Raw genomic sequence first — 26588 nt, 5'->3', positions numbered from 1 at the left:
TTAATCTCTCCTCATATGGAAGCTGTTCCATACCCTTAATCATTTTTTGCTGCTCTTCTCTGTACCTTGTCCAATTTTAATTGATCTTTTTGAGATGGGACAATCAGAACTGCATGCAGTATTCAAGGTGTAGTTTTACCATGGATTTATGATATATTTTATCTTATTATCTGTCCCTTTCCTAATGGTTCCTAACATTCTGTTAGCTTTTTTGTTTGCTGGTGCATATTGAGCAAATGTTTTTCAGAGAACTATCCACAATGACTTCAAGATCTCTTTCTTGACTGGTAACAAGTAATGTAGACTCCATCATTTTGTATGTATAGTTGGGATTATGTTGCCAAAGGTGCATTACTTTGCACTTATCAAGATTGAATTTCTTCTGCCAGTTTCCTGCCCCGTCACCAAGTTTTGTAATTCTTCACGGTCTGCTTTGGACTATATTGAGAAATTTTATATTGTCTGCAAACTGTGCTACCTCAAAGTATGGAGGTAGGAGGGAGAGACAAATCTGATGAGGATCCAAGGTCTGGGAAGACAACTGGGACTGGCTGGAAGAAGAGATTGGGACAAGGAACCAGGAAGGTGAGTGGGGATAAGGATACTGAAGCTGAACGAGAAGACTGAGTCTGGGGACAGGTATGGTGTGGGGGACATTGAATGGAGGCTGGGATGGGAAAAAGAGGACAGATCAGAGAAGAACTGGGACTGGCTGGCCAAGGAGAGTGGACCAGGGATGAAAGAAGCCTATGGAGTGGAGACAAACTTGCTGGGTAAGGAAAATTGGCCTGGAATGAGAGGCTAGGATAGGGCCAGGGACAAACTGGAAGGGATAGAGCAGAAGTGGTGAAGCTTGGGGGAAACAGGTTTTACTCCCCCCCCACTCCCAGGATAAAGTTAGGGATTCTGGGTAGCGGAGTGGACCAAGGGAGGTTCTGGATTCAATGTCTGGAACTGGAGTAGGAGAAATCAGGCACAAGGGGGGATCACTTGTAGGATGAAGAACAAATTAGCTTTTATTATTTACAGCTGTCTGGCACCTCTGGATAAGTCCAGGAACAAGCTTCAGATCAAAGAGAAGGGGCTGCTCACCCAACTGCTGTCTGACTCCACAAAACTGTCATCAGCCTCCTGCAAAGCCTGTGTTATCCTGTGGCCATTCCCTCATGGTTTCCACCAGTAGTGGCCACAGTCATCCTTCAATTTGGTCAGTCAGGGCCAAGATCTCTGGAGGCCTCCCACTCTGACTGCTATAGAGTCAGCCACTCCCTATGTCTGCTCTAGCCCTTTCTACGTACAAGCTAGAGGACTTCCTGCAGATTCTGTCTCCATACTCCACAAGTCAGGCTTGTTACACAGGCAAAGGGTCCTGTGGGGAAAAATAGTATGTAATCATGTAATTAAAGACTATCTCAGAATGCATACACATAAGGGGTTCAAATTAAGGTTGCATAGGCAATTTTAATGTGTGTGTGTGTGTGTATATATATATATATATATATATATATATATACACACACACACACAAGACTGAGTTAACATTGTATAGAAAACTAAAATGTTTTTAACCTATTGAAGACACTACACATCACTGAAAACTACATGATGCCAAGTATGAGCTTTCTGAATTCAGTTAGTTATGAGCTATTTCCACGGAGCTGGAAATTACTGATGATCAGAATATAAAATAAATTAGAGGTTTTTGGTCACCTTCAGAACAGTGGCCATAATTTGTGTTAAATTAAACACCTTTCAGATGGAAAATTTCAGTCCAAAGGGAGAATCTTTCACAAAGTTATGAGCAATTAATAATTACAAGTCACATTTATTATCACTGAAGTTTTGAAATCTTAACAATAGTAGTTGCTAATAGTGACTGTTATAATATTCTTCAGTTTTGAAATACACAAATGAAAACTGTTAACTTTCCATATCTGCAAAGTACCATTATTAACTGTGAGTGAAGGCTCATTCAGAAGGCTGTCACCCTCTAAATGAGTGAATAGTTTCATAAAAAAGAATAGTACTTGCACCTTCCATCTGAGGATCTCAGAAAACTAATTCTCTAAAAACACAGCAAAATCCTTCATCACAGATGGAGAAGGGTGTAACATAGTCTGCTTTAAAATCCATCCTCAGTTAAAAGGAGATCTCCTCCTCAACCCTGTCCCTAATGGCTGTCTGTCAGTATAAGACCAGTCTCCCTAAAGCAGTCTTTTTTCCCCCTCTCCCCAATGATTATGAAATTTGGGACAGCAGGTCTCTTTTTTTTTTTCTTCATAGTTGAAAGAAGGGAAATGTATTTTTTACTGTCTTCACTGAATGAAGCTTTTATGTGTCATATCATTCTGGAGCAGATCATCTACATCTCATAAATTGAATCATTCAAGGAACAAGAAAGGAAACAAAAGCTTGTTTTTATGTTAGGCACCTGTTCCGCTCTCCCATGTTGTTTTTTCTTTTTCTTTTTCATAATATTGTGATTAATCTCACCTACCAAATTTTACTCATCTGGAACGGCTGAAGAAATCCCTCATTTTGGATGAATTAAGATAATTTACTGTATATACTTGATCATAAGCCGGTTTGTTTATAAGCTGACACCCCCACCCACCCAAGATGGATAAGTAAAAATGGAAAATTTTTTATAACCCGTTCATAAGCCGACCCTATAATTCAGGGGTCAGCAAACTTTGGCTCCCGGGCCATCAGGATAAGCCGTTGGTGGGCCGAGATGGTTTGTTTACCTCGAGCGTCTGCAGGCACAGAGGTAAACCTAAGTAAACAAAGTGTCCCAGCGCGCCAGCTGCTTACCCTGATGGGCTGGGACAACAACTGGGGGGGGGAGAAGCTGGGAGTCAGGGGAGTAACCCCTGTGACCACCCTCCACATGACCCCACCCCTAGCCCGGGACCCCCACACTCTCCCCATACCATCCCTTCCCACCTTATCTGGGGAGGGCCAGGGGAGGATGTCTCTGACCTGGTTGGAGCTGCTTCAGTAGACCGGGCAGCATGGCCGCAGCCTGCTCCGGTGAGCCAGACCAGGCGGCGCAGCTGGCAGTATGTTCCAGTGGGCTGGGTGGCGCAGCCACAGCCTGCTCTGGGGGGGGGGGTGCAAGTGGCACAGCTGCAGCCTGCCAGCCCCGGATCTGCAGCTGCTTCGGTGGCTGGGGCGAGAGCAGCGTGGCCAGAAGCGGAGAGATGCTGGCCCCGCCTCTTCCCTTCTGGCTCTGCTGCCTCTCCTTGCTCCCTCTGTTGGGGGGAGGGGCTGTATCCCACCTCTCCCTCTCTATACCCGTTCATAAGCCGACCCCCTTCTCTGGTGCTTCCCTTTTTTACTAAAAAAAATTCGGCTTATGAACGAGTATATATGGTAAATCTCTCTCTTATGTTGTAGTGCTTCAATGAAACATTAAAATCTTGCTCCATAATTTAATTAAAAATGCACCTTTATTTAAATTGTCACAGATTGAAAGTATGCCCTATGGAAACCTGTTTCCCACAATCTTTATTGAATGAAGGTTTCAAAAATATTTTAATGTGAGATCTGTGATCGTAGGGCAATTCATGTACATTTCTTAAACTGAATTCTTTAAGAAAGACAAAAGTATTTTTGGGCACTTGCTTCACGCGCCTCCTCTTGTTCTACATTATCTTCAAAAGCAATTAAAATAAGCAGTTTTAAGAAATCTCTTATGAAAATGCCTTTAAATATATGCATGCATTTTTTCTAATTTTAGGATACTTTTTTCTTAATTTGTAAAACTTTGATTAGATTAGTTGGAGGTATTATTAATGGGTAGTGTTTACAGTGGTATTTCTCATCTTTTCATGTACATGCGTAATTCCGTTAACATTAATTGAAAGCACCAACTGATATTTATCAGTGGCAGGAGCTAACTTTGGGCCCAATCCTGCTCACATTGAAGTCAATAACAAAACTCTCCTTGTGTTCTGTAGGAGCCGGGTAGAGTCCTTTGTTATAATGTATTAATGTTATATTGGACACAGAGAAAGAATACAATTTCTAAATCTCATAGAATTGAAGGGACCATCAGATCATCTAATCTGATTTGTATATCACAGGCCACTAAATTTCACCCAAATCCCCCTATGTGAAACCCAAAGACTTTAGTTTTCCAAGGACTAATTAAACTATGAGCCACAGGCAGAAAACAGGAGAGACCCAGGTGCCACCAGTGGCAGGGAAATGATTAAATGAGATATGCCCAAATGATCCCAGCAGGTGAACTGTGCCCCATGCTACAATGGAAAGTGAAAACCCCTTGAGGTCCCTGTCAAACTGAGCTGGTGGAAAATTCCTTCCTGACCCAAATCTGGGATCTGTACGATCCTGGGCATGTAAGCAAGACACATCAGTCAGGCATCTAGAAAGACACGCCAGCCAGGCATTTTCTGTATGATCTCAGAGTACTGGTCCACCCTGGCCAACGTCCCATCTCCAGCTATGACCAATTTAAGTTGCATCAGAGGAAGGAGAAGATAAAAAAAAAAAAAAATACATCAAGCCAATTGTGCGGGGGGGGGGGGGGGGGAACGGGGGGAGGGGAGGCCTCTGCAGATGCCTGCCTGAAGCATGATATTTGATTATAGTCACTATCTTAATGCAGAACTACAAGTGTTATGAGCTAATACATGTTTGTTTCCCATTCATAGGGAAAAGAACACTTGTTTAGAAAATATGCAAAGGAGCTTGTTCAAAATTAACTTTTATTTGGAAGTGGAGGGAAAAGTCTCTCATATACCTGTCATAAGGATTAGGTTCTCCCAATTTACTCCAGCATCAAACCACCAGCTATCTTTCCATTACCATCCACATCATCTGTCACAGCTAACACTATTTTGCTTCTGGCTCAGGACAGCTGGATGGAGTTTCCTTTGGAACCCAGCAAACTGCTCTTACATCACTTAAGGGGAGGAATCACAAGAGAGATAGATGAGGTGTTTTGCCCAGAATCCTCTCATCTCACAGGTTGTAGTTCCTTAGGCTTGGTTGACACACAGTTTTTGTACCTATTTCAGTTAGGGTGTGATTGGTTGATTGATTTAACCAACATAGTTATACAGGTACAAACACTAGAGTAGATACAGTTATACTAAGGACTGGTCTACACTGGGGAGGGATCGATCTAAGATACGCAACTTCAGCTACGAGAATAGCGTACCTGAAGATGACATATCTTAGATCGATTTACCTCGGGTCCTCACAGCGCGGGATCGACGGCCGTGGCTCCCCCATCGACTCTGCTACCGCCTCTCGCTTTGGTGGAGTTCTGGAGTCGATGGGGAGCGTGTTCAGGGATCGATTTATCCCGTCTAGACAAGACGCGATAAATCGATCCCCGTAGTGAGTCGGTGTGGCTCCCCGGCGCCCCGGAGGGGGAAGAGCCCATCCAGAGGCCGCAGTGGGCGGAGCCAGGGATCTCTGAGCCCGCCCCTCAAGGGGTCAGGTGGCGACTCGGAAGCATAAAGGCTGGCCCTCAGAACTCAGTTAGGCCCCAGCCGCCGAAGAGACCAGATGTCTCCCGCCTAGCTCGGGGCTAGGAAATCTCCACGGCCCGGGGCGGCTGCCGGGCCTGCTCTGCGCCTGCTATCCAGAGGAGCCGCTGGGCCCGCCCAGCGCCCTCTACCCGGAGGAGTTGCTGGACTTACCGAACGATACCTGGCCTGATGAACCTATGGTCCAGGATCCCCCCGAGGCCGACACCGGCCCCCAGGTAGGCCCAGAGGGGCAGTGTGGAAGTAGCCCGGGGGCAGCCGACCCCAGTCTGGCTGCAGCGTTACCAGAGCCTATGTCAGTGTGTTGCGGCCAGGATCCCCACTGACGAAACAGCGGGTCTTCTGCCGCTGCTAGGGCCCCGGGTTGGGACGCAGCGGAGTGGGAGAGCCTGTGTCTCCCCTGCCACCGAACTCGTGGGTGGCAGTCTCTCCCTCTCCCAGGACTGTTGAGGCTTAGGTTATATTGTTGCTCAGCCCTGACTGAGGGTCTGAGCCCTGACATAACGTGGGTGTCCGCCCGAAGCTAGGGCCGAGCTTATTGTGTCTCTCAGGACAGCGAGGACCGCCGGGGAACTCGGCCGCTGGACGGAGTGCCCAGCCCCGGTGTGCAGTGAGTCGGTGTGGCTCCCCCGTCTCCCCGGAGAGGGTCAAGCCCCGGCAAACTCTTGTACAATCCCCGATAGATTGATTACTACCCACCGATCCGGCGGGTAGTGAAGACGTACCCTAAGATTAAAAATGTTTTATACTGGTATAGCTTATTCCCCTTCCCATATGAAATAAGCAATACTAGTATAACTATGCTCAGACTGGGGGGGCAGAGGGTGTGTTGTACTGTGGTAACAATACTGGTATAGTTGAAACAGTAAAACTTTGGTGAGTAGACATGCCTTTAATATGTAGTGTCAGTTTAAGAGAGAAAGTGATGCCATTTGTGCCTATGATATATTGCTTCAGATTTTATTGAGTAGCCTTCCCAAGATGATTGAGACACACCCGTTAAAGGTTACCTACAGAGGAGGGAAAATTGGGCTTGTGCCCCTTTGTGGATTCATGATGCATAAATAAATAAGGCCTGTTTTTTCTGCTTGTTTTAATATTAGAATTTCAGGTCTTGTCTATTCAGGAAGATTTAGTGATGACTAGAGAGTTAATGAAATGACAACATCATAAAAATCAAGAGAGTGAAAATTGAGCACCTGAGAGAGGAAGAAGGAGGAGTACGTTTGGCACCTTAGAGACTAACAAGTTTATTTGGGCATAAGCTTTCGTGGGCTAAAACCCACTTCATCGGATGCATGCAGTGGAAAATACAGTAGGAACACACACACACACACACACACACACACACCATGAAAAAATGGTGTTGGAGGAAGGAATTTTTAGACTGCTTAAGCTCTTTTGGTTTTTGTTTATATCTATTTAACTTCAAATGATGATAAACATTTTGGCTGAGGATTCAATACGCTTTCAACTGAGGTATTGGAGCTCACAATAAACATCTATTGGAAACCATGTTCTAAAATTTATAAGAAGTTTGTTTTTCAGCCTTTCTGGTTTCTTTTTAATATATCCTAAAGAAGCAAAAAAAAGTTAAAAGCTCAATATTTTAAATATCCTTTACATGTCACCTTGAAGTCTCTGTTGCTTGGGTTTTTTTTTTTTTTCTTTAAAAAAATTGCTGCTGAAAGCCCCAATTCTGATTTGTTATTCATTTAAGCTGAGGTGGAAAAGAGCTCTGCATCGAGTTGTGTGTGGCTTAATGTATCAGGATCTGGGTTATTCCCTCTCCAAACTACCTGGGCGTTGTAATCTGAATCACACTTGTAGAGTGCGGCTTTGTACATATACAGAGAGAGATTTAAAACGGTTATGTTTATAAATATAAAGTGACTTGTTACTTCTCTCATGGATTGGATGATGCAAGTAGAAAGAGAAATGTAGAGGTTCAGGAGTCTGGTATGAGCAGTAGGCTGAGAGGATGTAATGATTTATCACTCACCCAGCAATAAAAAGGGAAAAATTTGGGGCGGCGGAATAACAGGTACTTACAAGATGGAAACAGAAGCAGCCAGCTGTAAAAATGTCCACTTCATGCATGTACTTGGCTCTGAAGAATTTAAAGGACAACCTGAAAGGCTTTCTGGAAGAAAAGGATCCTATATGATGATAACCCTGTAGTGGGAACCTGTCTTTGGAATATCATTGCTATCTCCTTTCTCCCAGGAAATTATAAAATCTCATTTTTATTCAGCTGTTCCAAAACTAATAATCTCCTAGTAATGTGTTACTTTTTACCTTTTTAATTTTTAAGGAGAACAGTTAAATGTGGGTGGGTGGTGTAAATCAGTTGGGGTGAGAGTGAGTGTAGAAGGATCACAAGGCAGTGGGGAAACAAGCTGAGCCCCTTTGTGTGGTTATGCTTTTTAAAGAAGTAGACTTTTTGTAAAGCGGGGGGAGTTTAAATTTAATATCGACTAGTGTGTTATCTGGACTTCCTTAAAACAGTGGTTCTCAACCAGAGGTACATATACCACGGAGGGTACGCAGAGGTCTTCCAGGAGATACATCAGTTCATCTAGATATTTGACTAGTTTTACAACAATTATCTGCTAATTTTGAGCAGCAAGATACAAGGACAATAAGAGGAGCACATTGTAGAGCACTGTGTCTCAGGGAAGCTTTGAAAACGTGATTTAGTAATGACCCCCGGTACTGTGTGCTGCTTCTTGAGTTACGCCTTCCCTTACTGTGAACCTTGCTGTGCCTGCTGGGTTTCTGTCTCCAGCAAATGCCCTCTGTTTCTGTAGTTTCCCTGTACCTCCCCTTCCTCCATGGTATGAAGTAATAAAGGTTATTTCATTCTCAGAACCTGTAGTTTTATTGCATAAACATATTGAAAGTGAAAGATCAGGAAAATAATGTAACCTGGGATAGTCATTAGAATAAAATTTGGAGGGGAAAAACACCGATCTTTTCTTTTAAATACAGTGGCCTTGCCTGTCAAAGACCATTGTATGTGCGCCTTTATTCCTAGTACCCTCCATCAGTGTGGAGTGGAAGGGATATAGCATTTTCTCCCTGGAACATGAGGGGGAGGTGAGAATACGGTGATGCGGGAATGCTGTTTTGCTGGGGCTATAGAGGGAGATGCCTCAACATGTCCTTCAGAATCCCCAGCATCTCCTGCTGTGTGCCATGCCATGCTCATGCTTCTGAGCTGCTCTCCTGCTCACAATGTCCATGTCCAGTTTTTCAGATAGAGAAATCCTCCCTGCTCTCTGCTCAGTGTCAGCCGTCCCAGAGGTGTTCATAATCTCATTAAACACGTCATGTGTTGTCTTTTGTCTTCTTCTAATCTGAGACAGCCTCTCCACTGGTGTGGAGGATGAGCTAAAGGCCACACTTTCAGCTGTAAGACATGAAAGCACAAAGCAATCATTGTCAGTCCGTAATCAGGGTCTAGTGCACAGTTGATACATAAAAATCGCTCCCCTTCTTCCACTGAAGTACAAGGCAGAACATTTTCATTGAGACAAGGTATTCATTGAACTGGCTTGCTGTATCAGGCATGTTGAGTATGGCCCAGGGACATGGGGGCCAGGCAACTGGCTGCAGCATTGGGTGGGCAACTCACAGCAGGAGCACAAGTGGCATTGGCCCCTTGCCCTTTGTAACATGGACGTTGTGTGGCGATTGGGGACCACCGTTGACCTTCCCAAATTGTAAACCTTGGCAGAGGCAGCGTGGTGGGGGGAGTTGCGGCGGCAAGAGTGCACAAGCAAATTTCCCAAACTCCCCCCCCCATTATGCTGCTGCTAGCCATGGCCTGAGGTTTGTAGTTTATAAGCTCAATGCCTATCCCTGCCACCAAACCTCCGGCATGCAGTGGTGCTGGAACAATTTTTATAGTGGGCTGAGAGCCATCGAACCAAACAGTAAACCCTATATATAATGGAAACCACTTCAAGTCAGGGGGTGCTGCAGCACCCCCCGCATCATTAATTCCAGCAGCTATGCCAGCGTGTCTGGGAAACCATGAGGGAACAGAAAAGCACAATAGGGGTGGGATCACATGCACTATTGTTTGCAGTCTGAGCAATCAAAATGAAGATTGCCACTGTCTCCGCTAGATGATCCAAGCTGATATCACTCTCCTGAAGGTAACAGAGGCAGCAAGGACCTCATTCAGTGCACAGAATAGACAGATCCCAGGGAATTGATCAGAATTCTGTAGTGAAATGAGACTGTTGTTTCCAGGATCCCTGCCTCAGTTAGTGCAGAAGTTGGAAGGTGTGTAGTGAATGAGTAGGAGGGCCTTCATTTTCAGTTTTTATTTTAGTTAACTTTTCCTGGGAATTTATCCGTGTTTATTACTAAAACAACAAAAACAGGTGAAAATTGGTTGGACAAATCTATTAATTTTTCTGGGTAAATATCGGGATTTATTTTGGTGGACGGAAGGACAGGGGGAAAAACTATTCATCAGATTAATGCTTTGATGAATGGAATTCAATGTGGTTGCTGCAGAACTCAAAACACAATGCTACTTCTGAGTTTAAGAAAACAATACATCTCTAATCCCCAAATAAAACTTTTCATTTGAATAAATAGTTTACTGTTGTAGACTTAAAGCTATTAGCCTATAAATATTTATATTTAGTAATTGAGCCACACCATTTGCAGTGCATACAATCAACTTTATCATTTTCTCCTGGTTTTATTTTTTTAAAACTTTAGAGGACTTCCTTGTACTCTGAAACGTTTTCTGATACAGATTTTCATTTTCTACCCATTTTAGTGTTTCAGATCTTTAAACCATTATCTGCTAACAGCTTGAAATGTGCACATGGTGGGCATGAGATTCATCAGTACGTTAAGATATGCACGCACTTCAGAGCTTGTGTGTGTCCCTATTTGTTGTAGCTTCTAGACTAATACATAGCCATACTTCAACAAGCAGCTTTGCATATACACACAGACTAATGTATTATTGTAATACATATATCTCATGCAATGTATTTTATTTTTCTAATAAAACAAGTTATTTTTTATATATTTGATTGATACAAAAGTATGGTGAAAATTGGAGGGGAAATGAATAATACTTTTTGTAAAACCCAGGATTTTTTTGGTAAAAATCAGTTTAAACTGAAAACGAAGGGGCTTATGAATGAGGTTTTAGTAAAGGGAAATCATGCGTCACCAATCTACTAGAATTCTTTGAGGGGGTCAACAACCATGTAGACCAAGGGAATCCAGTGGATATAGTGTACTTAGATTTTCAGAAAGCCTTTGACAAGGTCCCTCACGAAAGCTCTTAACGCAAAGTAAGCTGTCACGTGATAAGAGGGAAGGTGCTCTCATGGATTGGTAACTGGTTAAAAGATAGGAAACAAAGGGTAGGTATAAATGGTCAGTTTTCAGAATGGAGAGGAGGTAGATAGTGGTGTCCCCCAGGGGTCTGTTCTGGGACCAGTCCTATTCAACATATTCATAAATGATCTGGAAAAAGGGGTAAACAGTCAGGTGGCAAAATTTGCAGATGATACAAAATTACTCAAGATAGTTAAGGCCAGGCAGACTGCGAAGAGCTACAAAAGGATCTCTCAAAACTGGGTGACTGGGCAACAAAATGGCAGATGAAATTTAATGTTGATAAATGCAAATTAATATGCATTGGAAAGTATAATCCCAACTATACATATAAAATGATGAGGTCTAAATTAGCTGTTACCAGTCAAGAAAGAAATCATGGAGTCATTGTGGGTAGTTCTCTGAAAACATCCACTCAATGTGCAGCAGCAGTCAAAAAACCAAACAGAACGCTGGGAATAATTAAGAAAGGGATAGATAATAGGACAAAATATCATGTTGCCTCTATATAAATCAATGCTCGCCCCTTCTCAAAACAGATATATTGGAATTGGAAAAGGTTCAGAAAAGGGCAACAAAAATTATTAGGGGTATGGAACGGCTTCCATATGAGGAGAGATTGATAAGACGGGGAATTTTCAGCTTGGAAAAGAGACAACTAAGGGGTCTATAAAATCATGACTGGTGTAGAGAAAATAGATAAGGCAGTGTTGTTCACTGCTTCTCATAACACAAGAATTAGGGGTCACCAAATGAAATTAATAGGCAGCAGGTTTAAAACAAAAGGAAGTATTTCTTCACACAATGCACAGTCAACCTGTGGAACTCCTTGCCAGAGGATGTTGTGAAGGCCAGGACCATAACAGGGTTCAGAAAAGAACTAGATAAATTCATGAAGGATAGGTCCATCAATGGCTATTAGCCAGGATGGGCAGGAATGGTGTTCCTAGCCTCTGTTTGCCAGAAGCTGGGAATGAGCGACAGGGGATGGATCACTTAATGATTGCCTGTTCTGTTCATTCCCTCTGGGGCACCTGGCACTGGCCACTGTTGGAAGACAGGATACTGGGCTAGCTGGACCTTTGGTCTGACCAGTAGGGCAGCTCTTATGAGGTAGGGAACTGCAGAAAAAGAAAGGTGGTCCCATGGTTGAGGAAGTTGAATGCTGCCCTGGAAAACTGGATTCTATCCCTGCCTCTGCCACAGAGCTCCTCTGTGATGCTGGGAAAGCCACTTAAACCAAAATGTTCATAGTTCATTAATTATGTGTTCCTCATTTTCTGGGTGTCCAGTGTGTGACACCTGGGGTCTGACTTGCAGAAGTGGTGAGCACTCCTAACTGTATCCTAAGCTAATGGGAGCTGTGCTTTGAAAAATGGTAAGTCCTATGAAAATGCTAAGTACTCTGTAAGATTAGGTCCTAGTTGTTTATAATTGGGGCAATCAAAATTAGTGGATGCTTGACTATCTTGGTCTTAATTTCTCTGTGCCTCCATCCACCATTTTACTGATGGGGGGGAAAAAAGACTACCACTTCATCTTATAGGAGTATTGTGAAGATAAATTCATTAGCGTGAAGTACTCATACTATGGTGATCGAAACCACAGAAAAATGTGAGAAAATTAATAATTTTGTATTCCAGGTAGTGATGGATGATGTACAGTAAATAAAGCAGGGGGCCACACATTGGATGCTGAAGTTAAAAATAGTGAATAGTTGTTCATTTAGTGAGCACTATCCATCCTGTGCACTCAATCAGGCAGAGGTCGTGTGGGAAAAGTAGTATGTGATCTAGTAATTAAACACTGTACTATAATATAGGTAACCTGACAGGTCCCTGTGTTCTGGGGCAGTTTGCACAGTGATAGCAAAGTTACACAATGTATTTTTAGATTAATATTTGCCAATTCTTTCCCTTGAATGTGCATTGTTGCACAAGGACTTCCTGAGACCAAATACACTGTGATTTGCTTAAGGATCTCTGTGGCATGTTAATACTGGAAAATATAGGAATAAATAGTTTTTGCTAAGGATCTTATCAATCCAGGAATATTGAAACAAAATTATCTTTTATTAGTTGTTGCTCTCTTTGTGATCTGGTTTCAATAGTCTTGATTCTGCCACCTGGATATTTCAGTGATGGGCTTAATATTAGAAATATTTAAGGGAGAGAGTTTCACAGACACTAGCTCTGTACTGGACATAGTTTCAGTTCAGTCGAAGAAATGGAATTCTACTGTTTTGCTCATGGTATTAAGCAGATTATGGTGTGTGTTTGACCTAGAACCTATAAGTCTGATCAGTCCTACTTCCTGCAGTGCACTGACCACCTGTAGGTTCACGCCCTAGCTGAGGCCAAGGTAGAACTTTTTGAGTTCCAAAGGGGAATCGATTGATAAAGAATTATAGGATAGGAATAATAGTTAATGCTAGTCAATCTGGTTTTACGGAAAATAGGTCTTGTCAAACAAACCTGATTTCATTGCTTGAGATTACAAGTTTGGTTGATAAAAGTAACTGCCTAAATTTAATGTACTTAGGTTTGTGTAAAGCATTTTACATAGTACTGCACAACATTCTGATTAAAAGATTAGCACTGTACAATATTGATAAAGCATATGTTAAATGGATTAAGAACTGGCTAAGTGACAGATTTCAAAGTAGTCTTTTATGGCGAATCACCACTGAGTCAAGGTGGTTTCTAGTGGGGTTCCACAGGGATCAGTACTAGGTCTAATGGTATTTAACATTTACATCAATGTTATTAATATATCATTCAAGTAAATATAAAATCACTTGTCATAGGGTGGCACTAGCCCCTTAAGATGGAAGAGGCCAGTGTACCTGTGATTGGTGAGCTGACTCCCAGTTGGGCTTGAAAGTGGACACCAGGGCCCTCTAGGGAGGAAATTGTCAGGTGAGAGCTGTACAAGACCAGAAGAAAGAGAACCTGAGATGACTCAGAGAGAGACAGGAAGCATCAGGGAAGAGCTGGCAGAAGTTGCTTGGGAGAGAGCTGAGTTTGGAAGGAGAGCAGTAACTGTGAGCTGTTGGTGAGGAGCTTGGAGGAAAGCCATTGGTGAGAACTGATCAAAGCTGGGGACCCCCGATGAGCAGAAGGATTGGACAGTGGCCCCTATGAAAGGGGAAGATCAGTGTGGTCGGGGACGATGAGCCTGGAAGCAAGAGGAGTGTTGAGGGAGAATGGGGTAGGACTCCATAGCAGGGAGAGACTGGAACACTGTGGGAAAATTGGTCATTCTGTCAGGGAGGCCTGACAAGCTGGGCCTGGATCGGGGCAAAATGAACTGGGAAGAAAGTGCTGTTTTGACTCTTGATTTGGTGACTTGAAGATGATGTCCTTGGAGAGGGGAATGGAAAAAGCCAACTCTGGCTCTATTTATTGTGGAAATTGAAAAACGGTTTTATTACAAGATTTTGGGGGAATTACTGCCTTGGTGTGTATGAATAAATTACACCTAGAGGCAGGCTTTGTATCAAACTTTGAGAGATTTATGTTCCTTTCTTGGGCAAACAAAAGGGGAAACTGAGACAGGCACACTTGTGTCACAGCTTGCCACTGGAGGATGCCTCAGCTGGGGGTCACCCTATCCCACATTACTGATTAAAATTTGAGGATGACAAAAAGATTGGTGGAGTGGTAAACCACATTGAGGACAGGACAGTCATAAAAAGCAATCTGGAACACTTGATAAGCTGGGCCCATTCAAACAGAATACATTTTAATACAGCCAAATGCAAGTATACATCTAGGAACAAGAACTGCAGGTTGTGATGGGAAGCCTGGGGTACAACCTGGAACTGGGATACTGCTGCGCTCCCTTAACTCTCCAGCCTGGGCTGTCTCTCACAATGCTTTGCTAGTGACAAGCAGCAAACCCCTCCAGGCATCGTCATCACTCAGTACAACAGCATATGGAGCCCCACACCCAGCTAGATTGCATGAATGCTCCCTGAGCCACTCACAAATCACACAGAGAAAGGCACAAGCAAATCTCCCAAGCCCCCAGCCTTGGACTCCTGGAATACACCCTCTTGCCCTAGTCAGACGCCTGGCCAGTGTAAGTTTATTACCCAGTCCTCTCCTCCCTCGATGGGGAGAGGACATATGCTAGCCTTTGTAAATTGAGCTGAGATTTCCAAAGCACTTCATCCAAAACACACTGTTTTAGGTAAAATATAAAACAAATTTATAAACTACAGAAAGATAGAATTTAAATGATTATAAGTGTTAGGCACAAAAGGTCAGTGATAGTTACCAAAGAAAATAAAAGTTAAGCATACAGTCTAAATCTTAAACCTTATTATACTAGGCAGTATTTGGATCAAGCAATTTTTCTCACCCTACTGGATGTTGTAGCTAAGTGACAGTTCTTAATACACAGGCTTCCCCTTTAAGCCTGGGACCAGTCTACACAGTTCAAGTCTTTGTCTTCCCAGCGTTCTTGTTGCTTCCCGGGTAGGTGGAGGAGGAGAAAGGCAAAAGCATGATGCCACTGTCCCTTATTTTATATCCTCAGTCCATGTGCTTGGAAAACATTAGCCCAGACACGTCCTGGTGGGTTTTGCTGAGTCACAGGGTTGAGCAATCCCCCATTGTGTGGTGCTTCTCTTACAGAATTGTAAATTCCTTGTTTACAACTCCGCTGCTGATTACGAGATTAGAAAAAAAGAAATAGTATTTTTAATTGCCCTACTTGTATGAGGTGAATCTCTTTATTATGAAAGTGCAACTTAGAAACGTAGATTTATTTTTTCACATAACTGCACTCAAAAACAAAATGATGTAAAACTTTAGAGCTTACAAGTCTACTCAGTCCTACTTCTTGTTCAGCCATTCGGTAAGACAAACAAGTTTGTTTACATCTATAGGAGATAATGCTGCTCGCTTCTTATTTACAATGTCACCTAAAAGTGAAAATAGGTATTCGCATGGGACTGTTGTAGCCAATGTTGCAAGGTATTTACATGCCAGATATGCTAAATATTCATATGCCCTTTATCTTTTTTACAGTGCAAATATTTGTAATAAAAAATATAATCTACAAGTGAAAGCATAAAGTGAGCACTCTACACTTTTTATTGTGTGGTGTAATTGAAATTGATATATTTTGAAAATATAGAAAAACCATCCAAAAATATGTATAATAAATTTAAATTGGTATTCTATTATTATTTAACAGTGTTATTAAAACTGTGATTAATCATGATTAATTTTTTTAATCTTGCAATTAATCAAGATTAATCTTTTTGATCATTTGACAGCCCTAATGATGGGATGAATATGGGGGTTCCCGGATGCTGCTTTGAGGTACAGTGTGCCTCACAGGTCCATTCCTATAGAATGAGGTATTGTATCCCAGAAACCAGTGACCCTCAAAAGGATCTAGGGATCATAGCGGGCAAGCAACTCCACATGAGCTTCCAGAGTGATGCTGTCTCAGAAAGGCTAATGCTATCCATACATGTGTCACCTGAGGATTTGAGCACTACAGCCTCATGGCATGCAACAATACAGTGAGGAAGAACCACTCTAGAACCCTGCTCAAAGGCACCAGGGCACCAAGTTCATCTGTTGCTGGGGGTCAAATCAGGGAGTTTAGTTGGTGGTACACTATATATTGAAGTCGTGACAAAAAAACACTTGGACTCCATTGTAAAACTGGGAAATTCCCAGAAAGGAGGATACATGGCCACTCAATTACAAGTAATTTTTTTTAGTAATACACTTCCAAAGTTGTTAATGTATACTTTTTGCCTTTCCCTTAAATGTAAGCAAATATGAGAGTTAATTACACCAGTCTTCATCAGAGACAATTAAGCAGTATAGGTTTTTTCCATCATTTAAAAAAACAGCAACAAAAAACTTTAGTCTGTTCAATTAACAGGGTACTATCAATGTTGTTTAGCCTCAAAAATGAGTTACATTTAAAAATTGATCCATATTGTAGGTCTCCGATTCAGGATTTTAGCAATATTTTTTTAATATGTCTTTGCAGAAGTATTGGTAGGAAAAAACTTCCTTCACACTCAGTCAACTTACTGGGTATTCCTGTATAAAGAGAAGTAGGCATATGCTAGCTACAGGAAGAGAACATAGCTTCTCTTATCGGTCAGATATAATAATCTTAATGGAGAGTGACTATTTAAGGTACATTGGAAAAGCAGAATCACAAATTGCTTTTTTTCATGCCTGTGTATCTATTGGAGTTATGGATACAGATTGCCTTTGTTCTTTTAATTCCCAGGCATAGCCCCAAAACTCAAAATTCTTTAATGTTAATGAAAAAATAGCTATGTGGGCTATAATCAGAAACTAATCAGTTAAATAGTTATATTTTAAAAGTGTATATGAAACAGACCATAACTATCTTTATTTTTGTTTTTCAGATAAATCCAAATCATGGAGGGGCTCTTGCATTACATAAACCCAGCACATGCCATTTCTCTCTTAAGTGCTTTGAATGAGGAACGTCTAAAAGGACAGCTATGCGATGTTATTCTTATAGTGGGAGACCAAAAATTTAGAGCTCATAAAAATGTTCTGGCTGCCAGCAGTGAATACTTCCAGACTCTCTTCACAAATAAAGAGAATGAGTCCCAATCAGTGTTTCAACTTGACTTCTGTGAACCAGATGCTTTTGAGAATGTATTAAACTACATTTACTCTTCATCTTTGTTTGTTGAGAAAAGCAGTCTTGCGGCTGTTCAAGAATTGGGCTACAGCCTTGGAATTTCCTTTCTTACCAACATTGTTTCTAAGAGTCCTCAAGCTCCTTTTCCAGCATGTCCCATTAAAAAAATACTGTTTCAAGAAGAAGATGAAAGCGGTTCTCAGAAGAGAAGTGTCATTGTTTGTCAGAGCAGAAATGAAGCACAAGTTAAAAATGTCAGTCAAACACATGATTTAAGCCATAGCTCTAAGCCTTCACACTCCATTGCCATCAAAACAAACAATAGGCCTCAAGTAACAAAACCAATTGAACCACTTCACAGTTTATCATTAAGTGACAGGAGGTGGCTAAAAGACAGTCCTGTGAGCTACACTAAACTTCATGAACCTTCTGGAACTGTGGATGACCAAAGTAGAAGTGGCTTGGTGAAGAGGAATGCAGTATTGCCACAAAAGCCTTTAGCTGAGAAAGAAACTTCATGTGATGAGCCAGGAGTGAGTGGTCAGCTTCTAAGAGGAAAAGCTGCAGAGATGTCATTAAAAAGACCACGTCCTCCAATCTTATCTCTGCATGGTTCATCAGAATCTACATTTTTGTTGCGAGAGACAGGAAAAGGAAATGGTCAAGGAGAAGATAGGAATTTGCTATACTACTCAAAATTAGGACTAGTGGTTCCATCTAGTGGATCTGGTCCTGAAAACCAAAGTATTGACCGGAGTGGCCCACTTGTAAAAAGTCTCCTTCGAAGGTCATTGTCCATGGATAGTCAGGTTCCTATTTATTCATCTTCTATTGATTTAAAAGCTTCACATGGATCATCATTGGTGACTAGTGACTCACAGGGAAAAACATTTAATGTTACATCTCAAAAGTCATCCTTGAAAGAGTCTTCAGAAAAGGCTGTCCTAGATGACAAGACACAGGTAATACACCCACACCGCCTTAGGTCCTTTAGTGCCTCTCAGTCAACTGATAGGGAGGTAGCTTCTCCTCTAACTGATGTACGAATAAAAACTGAACCTAGCAGCCCACTTTCAGAGCCTTCTGAAATAATAAGAGTTACAGTAGGAGATGCTTCAACATCTGCCAGTAAAGACTTCCCTTTTAAAACTGAGGATGATAATAGGGATATGAGTAGACTTCCAGCAAAAAGGAGGTTTCAAGCAGATAGAAGGCTACCATTTAAAAAACTGAAAGTGAATGAGCATGGTTCTCCTGGGTCAGAGGATAATTTTGAGGAAAGTTCAAGTCCTACGCGTCTTGATGCTGATTTTCCAGATTCTGATGTCAGTAAAGATGAATACAGTGAATTGGAAGAAGTGAGACCAAACAAAAAGTTTAAATGCAAGCACTGCCTTAAGATTTTCAGATCTACAGCAGGACTTCATCGTCATGTTAATATGTATCATAATCCAGAGAAACCATATGCTTGTGATATATGCCACAAGAGATTTCATACAAACTTCAAAGTATGGACTCATTGCCAGACACAGCATGGAATTGTGAAGAACCCCTCACCTGCTTCCAGTTCACATGCTGTCTTGGATGAAAAATTCCAAAGAAAATTAATTGATATTGTGAGAGAGAGAGAGATTAAGAAAGCACTGATTGTTAAACTACGACGTGGCAAACAAGGCTTTCAGGGACAGTCCAGTTCACAAGCACAGCAAGTCATCAAAAGGAACTTAAGATCAAGATCCAAAGGAGCCTACATTTGTACCTACTGTGGGAAAGCTTATCGTTTTCTCTCCCAATTTAAACAGCACATAAAAATGCATCCAGGGGAAAAACCAATTGGAGGAAATAAGGTTTCTAAGCAAAAAGAGCACATTCATATTGCAAGTCCAGTTGAAAACAAAGAGGTCTACCAGTGCCGTCTTTGTAATGCTAAGCTCTCCTCTCTTATTGAACAGGGAAATCATGAGCGACTTTGTAGAAATGCAACAGTCTGTCCTTATTGCAGCCTTAGATTTTCTTCTCCAGAGCTGAAGCATGAACATGAAAGCAAGTGTGAATATAAGAAGCTCACTTGTCTTGAATGTATGCGCACTTTTAAATCCTCCTTTAGTATTTGGCGTCATCAAGTTGAAGTTCACAATCAAAATACCATGGCCCCAACAGAGAATTTTTCTTTACCTATTCTTGATCACAATGGTGAAATAACGAATGCGTCAAGATTGCATTCTCAATCAGAATCTAATAAAATGAACAATTTTGTTACTGCAAAGGAAGATGGAGTATTCAGTGATTCTTCAGAACAAATTAATTTTGATTCTGAAGATTCTTCATGCCTCCCTGAAGATCTAAGTGTTTCCAAACAGTTTAAAATTCACGTCAAAGAAGAGCCTGCAGACGATATAGAGGATGAGGTCACTGAAACCAACAGAGAAGCTAAGGAAGTAGTTTCTAATAAAGTCACTGGCTTGTGGCCCTGTGAAAAATGTGGAAAAATTTTTACTGTACACAAGCAGTTGGAGCGTCACCAGGAGCTTTTGTGCTCTGTAAAACCATTTATTTGTCATGTGTGCAACAAGGCCTTCCGGACCAACTTCCGTCTGTGGAGCCACTTCCAGTCTCATATGTCACAGGCTGCAGAGGAATCAGTGAATAAAGATGCTGAGATATGTCCACCAGCTAACTCCCCATCACCGCCACCTCTGCCTCCACCCCCACCTCTACCCAAAATCCAGCCCTTAGAGCCTGATAGTCCGACAGGTTTATCTGAGAGCCCAACTACTACTGAGAAATTATTTGTTCCACAAGAATCGGACACGCTCTTTTATCATGCTCCACCACTTTCAGCAATCACGTTCAAAAGACAATATATGTGTAAACTTTGTCACAGGACATTCAAGACTGCATTTAGTCTTTGGAGCCATGAACAGACACACAATTAGCTAGAGATCTTCAACAGGTAGTTTAAAAAGCTGGTTAAATGGAGACCATTTCCAGGATATTTCAGAAGTATGCCATATAAACTAGAAATCTAAGGGGACAAGAAACATCAAAAAAGTAAAGATGGATTTATGATGCTGCTTGGATTTGAAGATTAAGGTAAACTAACTTTGATGTTAGTAGATAGAAATTTGAATAATTTAAAGTACTGTTGTCTGGGATCTTATAGTAACAGTATAATTTAATTTCATTAACATTGAAATCCAATCACATCTTGATTGTATGCATGGATCCTCATCCTGTGGTGTCAATATATATAAATATACATTAAAAACAAAAAAGGAACAACAATGTGGATTCTAACTGTGAGTTTATAGTAGTGTTATACTGTAACCAACTTCTTGTTTTGAGTATAATGAACACCTGAGCTCCCTATAAATATTAGCCCTGCACTTGAAGTTAAGAAAGAAGTGGATGGAATATTTTTCTTTAGTAATCTAGATTTTTAGTAATATTTTAGCAATAACAAATAAACCTCAAGTTTGAGTTACCCTGACACTTATTGGGAATGAATGTTTGGTATTTTATGGTAATGTGGAATTGTTTTGTTCTTATATGGAACTTGTGCAAAATACAATAGAATCTAAGATGAGCAATATTAATACTTGGATTTTATATTTAAAGTAGCAGCAAGCCTGCTTTCAGCCATTTAAATAGAAGTTTCTAAGGAAGACTCTGGAAAAAAAAGTATGCTGCTTTATATAACGCCCCAAAGGCTAATTTACTGTAGGTATTTCAGTAACTACAAGCATTGTAATAAAGCAGCACTTATAATACAAACAGTACTGTTTATGCATATGAACTAACATTGAATGGATGTCAAACAATTCACAATTTTGTTTCCTCTGGTTTGTACTGTTGTGTGTAATTCTGAGTACAATAGAATGTATGAATATATTACTTTCAATGGCAGAAGAGGAGGAAGGGGTTGTGAAATAAACTCCTGTGTGTGGCAGTAAATGTGGCCATTAGCACAAAGATATGTTTTTTAAAAAATGTAAATATTTACATAGACACCTGTATAAATGAACAAAATATGTATTTAAATTTTGTATTAAACAAACCTATCCAGTTCAAAGCAGAGGAAAAAGCACCACACTACAATCATTGGATTTTGTAAATACAGTGTATAGAATATTTGTTTCTTTTCTGACACTTTCTATTGTTTGTGATCCTTTGTGTTAGAAGTGTTTATTTGGGTTTGTTTAAAATCATGGTGGTAATGATTAAAAATAGTCACAGTTGGAATGGTTGGCATCATTAGTATCAGATATTTGCCAGAAGCTATGGCACGGGTCCAGAGTTAGTTTTTCACCTGCTTTTGACAATGTGCTTCTCTTGTTTAGAAGCTCAGAGTTAAAACCATCTTTCTGCTGTTGGTATTTTAAATTTAATTGAGTGGAATGGATTAGAATAAACAGTGAGAATGCAAATGAATTAAATACTTGACAGTCCATTTTGGATTCAGGCCAACTTCAGATGGGAAAAGAAAAGAGAAAGTATTGCATTCAGTCCTGTGTAATTAGGGCCCAGTCCTGCTTTCACTGAAGTCAACGGGAGTTTTGTTGCTGACTTCAGTGGGAGCAGGATCAAGACCTTAATCCTATAAGGTTCTGATACTGCATTCCTTCAGCATCCAAAATTCCCACAGAAGTCAGAAAGCTGAGGCCCAAAATACAAAGGTGTGGACAACAATGATAATATTCAGGACCAATGGCCCTGATTCAGCAAGGTTGAGCATGGGTGCCTACCTTTAAGCTGCTGGGTTTGCCTATTGACTTCAGTGGGTGGTTATTTAGGCACATACTTAGATACCTTACTCAATCAAAGTCCATATTTGCCATCATTTGTTTTGTTTGTTTTAAAACAGCACTTTATTTTCATTGGGAAGTTCAGCATAAAAGGAGATGGCACAATATGACCCTCAGACTTTCAGCTACCAGCAAACTGCAATAATTAGCTACAAAGTCTTTTGCTACAACATGGTGGATAAAAAAAATCTAAAACTGTTACTAAACACACTAACACCTACCCATAGGTGTTTTTCCTTATTCCAAATGAATTATGTTAGAACATAATTACACTAATAATCTGCAAGTATTTTTAGATGAAAACTGCAATCAAAACTACAGTTAGACTAGATCAGTGGTTCTCTAACTTTTGTACTGGTGACCCCTTTCACACAGCAAGCCTCTGTGTGCGACCCCCTCCCCCCCGTTATAAATTAAAAAAACTTCTTAATATATTTAATATCATTATAAATGCTGGAAGCAAAGCAGGGTTTGGGGTGGAGGCTGACAGCTCGTGACCTCCCCCCCCCCCCCCAGGTAATAACCTCATGACCCCCTGAGGGGTCCCGACCCCCAGTTTGAGAACCCCTGCACTAGATGACCCTTGAGGTCTCTGCTAACCCTATGATTCTATGAAACAAGGTTCCTATATAATCTTTTATAGGTGACGCTTCCGGATGTGACTCCTTCTTTTTTAAATTCCAACTAACAAAATTAAACCATTTAATGAAAAGAAGTAATTTCACCATAAAATAATAATTACTCAACCTTGTTTATTAAACAAAAGCAAAATGAAATAAAGCCATGTTAAATATATTGAGCACAGCTAAATAATTGTTTTGTGTTTACATTAAATGTCTTTTAGGAGAAGAAATCTATGTGGACAAAATGTGAAAGCAAGGTATTAAAATTGGTGCCTAAGTTTTCACCATTGATTCCCGTACAAAACAGCATGATATTTCCTTTTTAGTTTGTTGACAGTCTGTACGTAGCCTTCTAAGAATGAGTATACCCTTCTAAGAGAAAATATGATGACCAGTTCAGCTATCAAATAATCATAATTTTCAACTGAAGCACTTCTTTGATGCATTTTTGGTATACTAAGATTATAAATAGCACACACATAACAACCTTGTGCTATATTTTGAAGAAGTCTTGATTTTTTTCCCCAAGTGTAATATATATTGTAAAAGTCAGAAAAAAGTGGATATAACTAGTTTCCTTTATAAATTTGTTAGATTATTTTTAAAAGTTTGTTTTAATTTTGAGCATGTTCTGTGCTTTTTTAAAATTAGTTCCTGTTTGTTGTCCAATAAAGGAATACAGGCTCTCTAAATAAAGTTTTAAATATGAGATATTTATATAGCAATTCTGGTTTTCTATTAGCTTTTATACAGTATCTTAAAAAGCCCTGAGACAGAAGTGTTTACTTTGGAGGATATGGAATAAATATGCTTCCACTCATGTAATTTTAATATATGTTAGAAAAGTTAAATTATGGAAGAAATTGTTAGTTGCTTGTTTATACAATAAAGGTCTTTTTAAAGAATGTCTAGTTTGGCCATAACAAGAATGATAGGCAAATTATTGATACAAAAAAACCTGTCTTCTTCATATTTGGTTTAGTTTTGCAACTGTGTGAATTGGGTACTAAAGGCCTTGGCTTTTTTGTCTGATTATTTAACAATTGCAGAAAGTTTGTATGATTTCTCTTAAACTTTGAGGTTTTGTGCTCTTTTTCATATGGCATGACGGAACATGCAGATGTTTTAATATATACTTTAGAATTTAATTCTTTCTTCGTTTGTTTTGTCCTCCATCAACAAAATTTGACAGAGACTCATCTTGTTCCAACTCAAGTAGGTGACAATTCCTGTTTACTTTAGTAGGAACAGGATTGGGCCTGTGAAGTAAAGCTAGTTCATGTAGGTACTGATTCAGCTAAGCACATGCTTAAGTCCCACTGCAGTCATTGGGCCTTAAAACATGATTAACTTTAAGCATATGCTTAAGTGCTGTGCTGAATTGGGGCCATAATCAACCACTCAAAGTAAGCAATGGAAATAATTACATGTTGTGGACTTTTAAATGGTAGAAACAAAAATGTTATAAGTGAATGTTCTTCTGAATAAAGGCTACATATATAGTTAGTGTGTAATTCTGCAATTTTACCAAAATAGACAAAGGACATGAAATGGTATTGCTACTCTAATTTTGTAACTTTTTTTAAAGAAAACAATAGACAGTTAAACTTCAGAGATGGCAGTTAAGTTGTCAGTCTCATTTCAGAACACAACTATAGCCTTACAACCCTCCAGTGAACCAAAACACACAGCTGTAGGGGACCTGCTCCTGCATTCTCTCCTTGGGCAATGCTCCCATTGACATCCTTGAGGCTTTTTGCCCAAGTAGGAAGTGCAGGTTTCTTCCAGATCTGTATTGTACTCTGAGGCCTTGTCTACACTACGGGGGACGATCAATCTAAGTTACGCAACTTCAGCTACGTGAATAACGTAGCTGAAGTTGATGTACTTAGATCTACTTATCGCGGAATCCACACTACGCAGTGTCAACTGGAGATGCTCTCCCGTTAACTCCCCTTGCGCTTCCCGTTCAGGTGGAGTACAGGAGTTGACGGGAGAGTGATCGGCGGTTGATTTAGCGGGTCTTCACTAGACACACTAAATCGACTGCTGATGCATCAATCACTGCACGTCAAATCCCTGATAAGTGTAGACAAGGTCTAAGATTTTGCCCAAAACTTCTATTGACATCAGTGGAAGTTCCTCATGTGGGACAAGGATAGAATATGGCCCTAACTCCTGAGCACTAGCAGTTATGGTGCAAATATCTGGCATGTGCCTATAAAAGCTGGCATGTGCCTGTACTGTCTGTTTACATTTTCTTACCAGAAGTTCTAGATGAAAATCAAAGCAAGATAGATTTTTTTTTTTATGTTGTAATTAGTGAATCAGTGTTAAAAAATTTTGTGTTGAACTCAGCCTGATAGTATTTGGGTTTTTGTTTTGTTTTGAAGTCCTATTGATTCTCGTTTGTTTAAAATGACTTGTGACAAAAATTGTACTAACTATTGTACATAAAGGGATACTATCATGATAAACATACTGTAAACATCCTTACCTGTGTTAACAATACTTGATACTAATAAAGCTAATATAATTTTTAAACCCCAGTTGTTAATATTTTAGATGTTTGGGCATGAAAATCCCAGATAGGGATACCCTCAAACTTTGGCAGTGTGTCTGAAATATGGATCTGAGCTTTGTGGATCTGTTGTATTTTGCTATTCTGAGACAGTTAAAACAGACAAATCAGTTTCCTTTTCTAGTTCTCATACACTGGCACAAATATTGTGTTTGGGTTTCCACCACTGTAGCAAAGTGTTAAATTTAAAATACCCTTTAAAATACAATATTTGAAAACTTATGAATAGTTACAAAATCAAAACATCAGAGTTTAACCTTGACAGTGTCCCTTTTTAAAACAACAGGAAAAATGGGATCACTTGTAGTGTTTGGAAAAAGTCTCCTACGCTTTGTGGAAGTTGGAATAATCCAACATAAACATGCAAACTGTAATATTTTCCAATTTAAAGTTACATAAAATCACTTGTCATTTTAAAGTGTTATAGATTAAGACAAATAAAAGCTGTTTTTTATAATCCTGTATATCATGTAGCCATTGTATATTAGTTCAGTTACATCAGTGTTGGATTTTAATTAATAGGTTTTTACTTTTTTAGGACTGAGAATTAATAGTTTAGAATAACTCTTCCTTTAATGTAATGTAAATCCATTGCTGCTTTGTATGACTTTTTCTACTGTGTGTTTTCTTTACTTAGATTTTGACTAAGAAATGTTGGAGTCCAATAAACTTACACTTGTTTCTTTTGAGTTATTGTCTCACATTGGAATCTTTTGGTAAATTTGATATTATTTATAGTGGGGTGGGATTTTGCTCACAAAAGGGTATGTTTCAGTCTATATGCTTTGTATATACAGCACAACCATTTTTAGCTGGTATCATTAGGATTAAAATAACATTTTATGTTTGTTTTTAGTAAGTATCTTATTGAAATATTATAAAGAAAGTGAGGTTACCATAGAAAATATCCTTTTACATCTACAAAACCTGTGCTTTGAGGGTAGGGTTTTCAAAAATTTCAGCACTAGCTTAACTCTGTTCCCATTGCAGACAATGGGAGTTGTACCATTGATCTATCTCTGCT

General features: G+C 40.1%; 1 protein-coding gene across 2 annotated transcripts in view; it reads left to right on the top strand.

The window, feature by feature from the left end:
* ZBTB21 (zinc finger and BTB domain containing 21) overlaps positions 1–26253 on the top strand; it is a 28444-nt gene extending 2191 nt beyond the window's left edge. Inside the window, exons 2-3 of one of the 2 annotated variants that reach the window (XR_510212.4) lie at positions 17311–20648; positions 23205–26253. Coding sequence is in view for 1 of the 2 variants with exons in the window: in XM_008179851.4 (XP_008178073.2) it covers positions 17324–20491 (3168 nt within the window). In the remaining variant the exon portion in view is untranslated. Of the gene's footprint in view, positions 1–17310; positions 21794–23204 lie in introns of those variants that run through there. The other variant, XM_008179851.4, reaches the window with a different exon arrangement.
* Positions 26254–26588: the final 335 nt, after the last annotated feature.

The sequence above is a fragment of the Chrysemys picta genome, chromosome 1 (genome assembly GCF_011386835.1).
Source record: "Chrysemys picta bellii isolate R12L10 chromosome 1, ASM1138683v2, whole genome shotgun sequence".
Classification (NCBI taxonomy): domain Eukaryota; kingdom Metazoa; phylum Chordata; order Testudines; family Emydidae; genus Chrysemys; species Chrysemys picta.
The sequence above is the reverse complement of the archived record's forward strand: the minus strand, read 5'-3'. Positions and strand labels throughout refer to the sequence as shown.